Below are 9,347 nucleotides of genomic sequence, written 5' to 3' on the forward strand. Positions count from 1 at the left end.
AAATTATTATTTAGTCCTTCTATTTTAAGAAAACTTATTAGTTGTTCATTATATTTTGAAAAACACTATTATTTAGTCCTTCTTTTTTAATGAAACTAATTAGTTAGTCTATATATTTTGAAAAATATAGTATTTTGAAAAATATATTTTTGAATAAAAATAAAAATTTTGCTATGTAGAGACAAAATCAGAATTTACATATAACTTTTTTAAATTTTCGATTTCTTAGACATTATTTTTATGTTTTCTTTACTGTGAAATAATTTTTCTTAATTACTTAGAAATTTAAAGAAATCGATTAACTTATTTATGTAGATAGCTTATATCATTTTTATCGACCGGTGAAAACCAAGAGTTTTAGGGAAGAGGATGTGGGTGTAGAGGAAAAGAAACATGTAGAGAGAGAGAGGAGGAAGACTATTTGGGTAGTTTATATATATAATAATTATGAGACTAAATAATTAACAGAGTCAAATTATAGGCACTAACTAGTTTCAAAATATAGAGATTAACTAATTAGTTTCACTAAAATAAATGAATTAAATAATAGGTTGATCAATATTGACTAATGAAAAAATTGAGGGAATGACTAAACAGTTTAATAAAAGCAAAATATATAAATTAAATAATATATTTTTCAAAATATAGAGATTATGTAATTAGTTTCATAAACTGCAAATGCTAAATAGTAATTTGTCGAAAAAACTTCACAATCACAATCAGATGTAATTTAATTGTTTTTTTATACTCTCAAACATGAAATTAATAAGAAAAATATAATTTTAAAATATAAATATTTACCTAAAATATAAAAAAAATATATAGATTTTTAAATAATTTTATTTCTAAATAAACAAATATATAAAAGTCAAACCTGTAGACAAATCTTTGAATAAACACATGATTATAAGTCAATTAGTTCCCGATGATGAGTTTGAGCCTAAATACACAATTAAGGGCCAAATTAACTTGCAAATTTAAAATAATTTTATAATTAATTTCCAATCAGAAGCCAACTATATGTAAAATTAATTAGTTCAATAATCAGTCCAAATCAAACCAGGTCAATTAGATGGCATCACATCAAAAATATTTTTAATTAATTAATTAATCTTCAACCAATATCATGTGTGATTAGGATTGTTAATCTTTGGTAATTCTTGATATTTGTATATCTGAAAATACACATATAAGTACAAGGTTTGGTTAGCTTGTGTTCCTGTTTCCTAGTGTTTCTTGTTCCTTATTCTCTGCATATCTTGTAAAATACACAGGTGTTTGTTAAGTAACTGATGTAATAGAAGATTTGGTCAAATAATTATCATAAAATAATAGATTAATTATTTGGTTTAAAATTAACTAAGGATTAATAGATAATGATGGGCGTATCTTGTTAGGCATTTTCTTGATTTTGTTGAACTAGTTTGATAGTATTGCTGATGTTATATGCACCTAATCTTGTAAGTACTCAATTGAGAGAACCAAATAACTAATTTTTCTATTCAGTATTTCCACTTTAGACTCAGGATTGCAATTCCTTTATAAAGATTGTCGTAGTTTTTCATGCCCATCAAAGTCAATAGTAGAGGAGAATAAAAAAAAAAACTTTTTTTTATTACAATTGGCTCTAACTGGGCTTAAATTTGAGATTTCACAGTTCTGAAGACGACTCCAATACCATTGAACTAATGCCTACTAGTAGAAAATAACTACTTTCTAATATCAATATCCACGATTTTTTTTGGGAAATTGTAACGTTCTCCTCGAGCATATATATATATATATATAGTATCATCTCTCTTATAAAAATTGTGGATCTTTCATATGATATAAAGACTAACCTCCACGTAATAAGAGAATATACGTATACATTGAGAGCACCTAATAATCTCTCAATTTCTTGATATTAGAAAAAAAAAAGGCATGGATATATGGTGGGAAAAGGCACCAAACCCCAATCCTACCCATAAACGTTTGCCCAACCCACTAATCTTCTTCATCTGCTTTTCTAGACAATTTCTATGGAAACGACCCTCTAAATGATTGGGTATGAATTTGTCATCAAGGGCTAATCACTCTGAAATTAATTGATTTTGTAGTCAAATTAGTCTATAAATTTTATTTTTAAAGTAATTAAGTTTCAATTTCATATTAAAAGCTTAAAATATGTGTTCAATTTAATAAAATTGGGACTTAATTGCATAAAACTAAAACTTGTAGATTGATTTGTCTACAAAATTAATTTTGAAGTGATTTTCTCTTTAATGACAAATTCACGAATAATTATTATCATATCAATAATAACGATTAAGCTTTAATTTTAAAAAACTTGAGGTTGGTTATATAATTTTTTTATAAATTAATTTTACATTTATATTTAAAAATTATAAAATTTTAATACCATGATTATGATGAATAATTAAAATAAATTCGTTATACATGAAATAATTTCCCACGAGATAATTTCCCGAGTTGGGCCGGCAAATGGCTACTTAATCCTATCAGTTTCGCATTCTCAAACTAGGGTTTCAGGCTGGGCTGCCCACAAGTTGGGTTGTTATTAGTCCAAGTCCATAGCTCGGGCCTCCATAAGCCTTGCAAAAGATCCCATTGGATTTGAGTGCTTTTAAGTCTGTAGAGTATTTAAGTTTTTATTTATATAATTTTTTTTTTAATTGTAAACTCGATTAAATTTAACTCTGTTAATAGATTGTCCTAGCTCATCTAACCCCTCCTACCCCCTTCAGCTGAAATAACAGGGATGCTTTTTCGGTTGCTTTCAGCTTGTGTCTTCCGTCATATGGCCTTTGAAAGTTTTGTCCTTTTCATGGACTAAAGGCAAAGGTTTATCTTCAACAGGCCTTGCAAATTATCTTAATTTAGATCCATATCTTATCATCACAAAACGTCAAATTCTTTTTGGAGAGTTTTTCTTGTGACAGTGGCATCCCACCTATCTTTTATCAGATAAGGCCTGCAACTGAATGGTGGTGGGCATCTGAATTGAGTCCAGTTCAGATGTGCAAGTAACTGCTTTATTCATCTTTTTGATTTCTCATGTGTCTTGCTTCTTGACGAGAAATTAGAAGCCAGATTGATACACAATGGCTTACTACAGCTCTAGCTATTATATGGATGATCATGGTGAGTACGATGGTGATTACCCTTTAACCCATTACTATAGTAGTTATGATTCTGCTGCAGTTCAAGATTCAATGGCTTATTCCAGCTACAAGTCCAATGATTACCAAATTTTTGCCTATGATCCGATTCCTCTTTTCGTTGCTTACGATCCTGTTTCAAGCTATTCAAGAACTGCATATTCTGTATCCACTTCCAGCGAACCCAAGTATATTCAGTATGATCCTGATCTTTACTTTCCTGCTCAGACTCAGTTCATCATATCTTACTCTGTTTCAGAGTCTGGAGAGCCTGATTTTGAAGAATATGATCCAACACCTTATGGTGGTGGCTATGATCTGACGCAGACCTATGGCAAACCCCTTCCACCTTCTGATGAAACTTGTTATCCTCGCTCCACGCCTGATCTAGGTACCTTCCCCTTAAATGGAGTCTCTTCTGTGCCGATAACATCCCCTATTGGAGAAAAGGAAGTTGAACAGCATGCAAAAACACCCCCGAGCGAAAGCCAACCACAACCACCCCCCATCAACGAGACAGAGCAGCAGCAGCTAGGTGAGTATGACCATGACCATGGCAATTCTCAGAGGGAGCCTTTAGACTTGTATCCTGGAGAGGAAAGCAAGGAAAAGTATGGGGATGATCACTCTCCTTGGTCTGGGTATGGCAACGGATATGAGTATGAGAAACAAGTGTCAGTGCCTGAAATTCCATCTGGGTATGGGTTGGAAGCAATGGATCTTTGTGAAGGTTTATTTGGGTACTGGCCCTGCCTGACTCGTTATACAAGGAGAGCGAACGATTGTCAACAAGTTGCAGATTATGGAAATTGCAGCAATCAATGGAAAGAAAGTGCTGATTATCTGTTTGGGAATCCATATCCATACGGCGAAAGAAGTGATGATGCTCGCAGTTATGGGAACGCTGTGTATAGCTATGAAAGGCATTATCAGCAAGTTGAAGATTCATGGTCTGCATAATTTCAGAATAATCCAATTCTTGTACCAAAATCTCCTTTGTAATGTTGTTTTTTATTCCTTGTCTGCCCCTCTAATTTATACTAATTATTTGAATAATTCCACAAATAGTGGATTATTGATCATTTCATTTTTGAAATTGGAATACAGAGAAGGAGAAATTGAAGTTACGTTGATTTATTTGCATCCAGGTTTCTGCAATTATGAATGTTGATTGCTGTTGAGGTATCAGCACAATCAGGTTTATGATTTATTGACAAGGCGTGAGCGTGGCTGTAATGGAAGCAGCTATTATTAGAAATAATAGATGGTTACCAGGTAATTATAGGAGAATGCTCTCACTTGATGCACCACCATCATCATCATCTCCATCTATAAAAGCCTGAAACTATGACATGATGATGCTCCTCTCGTATTTTCTGCACTTAAAAAAGTCTCACAAATTATATGAGATCGAACGCCAAAAAATTTATGGGTTGGCTTGCACCAAATGAACAACAGGGGTGAGCATTATTTGGCTCAAACCAAATAAATCAAAGCAAATCGCCTTAATTCAATAATTCGGTTCAGTTTTTAAAATAATTTGATTCGGTTTGATTTTATATTATAAAGATTTCAGTTATTTCGGTTCGGTTTGATTAAGAAGCGAAAAAAAAAAATCGATTAAATCTAACCAAATAATTTTATTAATTTTTTATTTGATTTATTTTTATGAAAAATTTATGAATTATATGTAATTATATATATATAAATTGTTTAATTTCATTGATTAATAGATATTAGGTTCAAATCAAAGTGAAAATCAGATCAAATAACTTGAAAATAAGTCTAAATTAAAAAATAACAAAAAATAATACTGATTGGTTTGAATCCAACCAAAATAGAACGGTTCGATTAGATTCGATTTTTCATCAATTTTAGTTCGGTTTGATTTCTAAAATTTATAATTCAGTTTTCATAATTTAATTCGATTTGATTTGGTTCAGTTCGGTTTGAACCGAATGCTTACCCCTAAAGAACAATAGTGTGAAGGGCATAGGTAGACCAAAATTAAAACTGGATCAATTTAATTTGGAATTGATAAAAATTGTCTTTAAATTAAACTCAAATTGACTGATTTATATTTGAATTAAAGTTAATTTTTAAAAAAGAAAATAAATTAAAAGAATTGTAAAATGTTTTATAAAAATAAAAAATATATTTTATTAATTGAAAATAAAATAAAAAAAATATAAATTAACATATTATATTTTTACATAAATGAAAGATTCGCCATGTTGGTAAAATATATAGATTAGCTCTCAAAAAAATCAAGGAAAAAAAACACACAAATTCAATATTCAATATTTGTTTTTATATTTGAAAATTTTAATAGGTGAAATAAATTTTTTTTTAATTTAAAAAATCATTTTACAATGAATAATATAATTATATGAGAAATTAAATTAAATTATTTTTTTTATAAATAATTTCCTTTAAAGAAAGTCTTAAATTTTAAATGGAAATCGCCGATTTTAGTCCTATTCCGATCTACCCGTTGCCCAGCGCAAGCATGGAAGAAAAAAGTACCATATTATCGTCCAGAAAAGTCATAATTGTGCGCACCGTTTTGTTCATTGCTAATGCCAATCAAACAATTATTACCATTGATTTTTAAGCATTTTATTTATTTGTTGTCTTTTTCTTTTTTCACTTTCACTTGTTTGAAAATATAATTTTTTTGGGTAATTAAGCCAATTAAAATTAGCTCTATTTATTTTAAATTTCTTGATCATTTTGTACCTATTTTTATTCCATTTGATGGAACAAAATAAAACCTTTATAAATATTTTGATTCTTAATTTAACTTTTTAAATTTTATTAATTTGATTTATAAATTTTGATATTATTTTTTATTTTAACAATTGAGTCAATTAAAAGTTAAAATAATTCTAATTTATTGACATGACACCTTAATTAGACTTAAAAATTATTTTGCAGTCCATAATTCTTTAAAAAATAAAATTTTAATTTTTTTCATATTGCACAACCTTTCAATCCATTGAAACAAGATTAATAGTATTTGCCTTGAGTCAATCTGAAGTATTTTTAATGGATATCGAGTTTATTTATAATGTATTAAATATTTAATCCCATTCAAAAAATAAAAATATTAAAGTATTCATACTAAATACTCATTAATAAATAAAATTTTAAATTAAAAATATAAAATTAGGTTAAAAAGTTAACGATTTTTTAACCTATATTACTGAAGTTGATCTTTATGAATTATTGAAAGAGAGAGAGAGAGAGAGAGAGAGTGATGATGCAAATGAGAGAGCATGAGAGTATATGCAAGACAAAGTTAATATTTCTGAACCCAATTTTTTTAATTTTAAAAAAAATTGTGAATTCATGAATTAAAAAATTGATATAATCAAGAAAGTTAATCTTAAAAATATAATTAATTTCTATTATGTAAAATTTATTTATTTGTCTTATTTTCTTTTATATATTTTTTATTTTATTGACAATAAATAAGTGCATATAAAAATATAATATTTCTATTTTTAATTGACCTTTCTATTCATAATTCTTTTTTACCAAATATTATTGCTCATTATGTTGGCTTAATAATTTGTTTTGACATTTTTAATGATGATATTATTAAAATAATGGATATGTAACATCAATATTTATCTTTTTTATTAACCTTCATTATTTGAGTTTATTTTCATGTTTTATATATTATTATTTTATTATATTTTGATAAATAATATAAATATATTAAGAGAAAAAAAATCATGTAAAATAAAAAAGATATTATAAAAAAAATGTTGAAAAGAAAAATTAAAGTAATAATAAAATCAGAAAAAAATTAAACTAATTAGAATTAGAAAATTATTATTTTATATACATATAGAATTCAAAAAATCTATCTACAAAAGCTCATAAATTGTTTTCTTATTATTATTATTATTATTATTATTATTATTATTAGTATGCTACATATAAAAGATTTTGATCATCATCTACTAATTTATAATTTTTAAAAAAAATAATAATTATTCATACTATATATATATATATATATATATATATATAATTAGATAGCCAAACTTGCAAGATTCTCTATTATAATAAAACTGAAAGAATGCGTTTAACGAGTTGGATAATATTAGCGTGAAGAAGTATAAAAATAATATGTCAATGTATTATATTATTGTACGATCTAGTTTATTGAATATGATGTTATTTTAGTTAAGTCTGATTATTATAAATTTGATTTTCTATAAAAAATAATTTTTATATTAAAATTTCGTTTGTTTTATTTAAAATATTTTCTTGCAAAGTATTATTTTTATTTTTTAATTTTTGAAGTATTTAAAATATGGGCCAACAAAAAAAATATTTTTTTATTAAAGTAACATAAATTATTTTTAAGAAAAACGATTTTTATTTTTTTAAATTGTTTTTTTTAAATTTTAATAATTTTATTAAAAATATAAAAACATTTATAATACAATTAAATAATAAAAATATTTTTTTAAATAATAATTTTCATAGAATATATTTTTAAATAATTTTTTTTTGCTAAATAAAAGAGTTTATATTTATATATAGATTTTTATTATTTGAATTATATGTATTTTTTTTTTAAATTTCGATAAGTTTAAACCTCAGTTACATCTTATATTTCTTAAAAAAAGTTTAATTTAATTTATTTTTAATTTTTTATTTAATTTAAATAAAAAATTTTAACTTTTAAATTTAATTTAACATAAAAACTAAAAAAATTAAGAAATTAAACTTCTTAATTTTTAAATTTTAATAAAAAAATAAAAAAAATTTAATCTCAAAATTAAAAATTAAACTACTTATTTTTTTATTTAAATCAAAATATGAAGAAATTTAACTCATTAATTTTAAATTTTAAGTTAAATTTAATTTAAATTAAAAAATTTGAGTTAAATTAAATAAAAAATTAAAAATATATTAAACTAGACTTTTTAATAATGGTGGCGATAAAGTTGAATAATTTATTAATTTTATATAAGTATATATTAAAATATTATTTAAATTATTTTTTATAAAATGGGATTATTTTTTTTTATTAAATGCATTTATCAAATTAAATTGAATATTTTTTTTTAAGCTTATGATTGGTTGCCTTCTGCCAGGCGTTATGTTTGATATAATCGGATTGGATTCTTTATACCTGTTTTTGTGTCTTCATTAAATTTTAACTTGCACTAAATCACAATTTTTTAATTTACTATTTTATCCTCGTTTCTATCCAAATCTACATTTTATTTACTTCATTGCCCTCCGCAACGGCCGTCACGGGGATCCGAGGGTTCTGCATTATTCATTATTATCCTTTTTTTTTAAAAAAAAAAAAAATCAGTTTGTATCTAATAATAAAATAAGTATCTAAAAAAAAAAATCTGATTTTGAGAATTTGAATGACTTTCAGATATCCTTTCCTTATTCCAAGGGATTATAATATTTATAATATATTTGACATTATTATTATTTAATTAAAAATCTTAAAATAATAAATTATATTTTTATTTGATGAAAACTTGTTAAACGAGATATTGAAAAGTAATTATTTTTTCATTTGAAAATTAAAATTTTATATTTAAAATAAAAGAATTTAATTTTTTTAATTTAAAAAAAATTATTTTTAAAGAGATAAAATAATTATGTGAGAATTAAATTGAATTCTTTTCTTAAAAATGATTTATTCATGAGAAAACTTAAAATTTGAGAAATGAGACATATTCTTCAAATTTAAAAACTAAAATTTCACAAGTTGATTTTTTTTTAATTTTTATATTTAGAATAAAAAATTTAATTCTTCCCATTTAAAAAAGATTTTATTTCTAAAAATATAAAAATAAAGAGTTATTGTGAAGAATTGAATTAAATTTTTTTTATGGCAAATGATTTATTCCAAATGAAGCATTATTAAAAAGCTAATAAGATTATTTAATGATAATACTAAATAAAATTTTCAGTTATTTTTTTATTAATATTTAAAAATTTTTTAAATTATTTATTCTTTTATTTTAATCACAATTTCAAACAGAGCTTTATTGTCAAACAAGGATATATAGGTCATTTGGGTAAGGATTTTTGAAACCCTAAAGGGCAATTTAGTGAATAAAAATGGGCAGGTCCACACTTTTCATTATTAAAAAGTAAAAAATGAGTCCCAAAGACAAAAGTAAGCAAAAAACAAAT

At 24.8% G+C, this 9,347-nt stretch overlaps 1 protein-coding gene across 1 annotated transcript; it reads left to right on the forward strand.

Moving 5' to 3' along the window:
• The first annotated feature begins 2,776 nt into the window (after positions 1-2,776).
• On the forward strand, positions 2,777-4,288 carry LOC110650527 (uncharacterized). Its single transcript, XM_021805532.2, has one exon. The coding sequence runs from the start codon at positions 3,105-3,107 to the stop codon at positions 4,119-4,121; it is 1,017 nt and encodes a 338-aa protein (XP_021661224.2). The 5' UTR covers positions 2,777-3,104; the 3' UTR covers positions 4,122-4,288.
• The last annotated feature ends 5,059 nt before the right edge of the window (positions 4,289-9,347 follow it).

This window comes from Hevea brasiliensis, unplaced genomic scaffold, assembly GCF_030052815.1.
Source record: "Hevea brasiliensis isolate MT/VB/25A 57/8 unplaced genomic scaffold, ASM3005281v1 Scaf128, whole genome shotgun sequence".
Taxonomy (NCBI): Eukaryota; Viridiplantae; Streptophyta; class Magnoliopsida; order Malpighiales; family Euphorbiaceae; genus Hevea; species Hevea brasiliensis.

Coding starts and splice junctions, on each gene's coding strand:
- LOC110650527 (XM_021805532.2), top strand. CDS start 3,105: ATGGCTTACTACAGCTCTAGCTATTATATGGATGATCATGGTGAGTAC.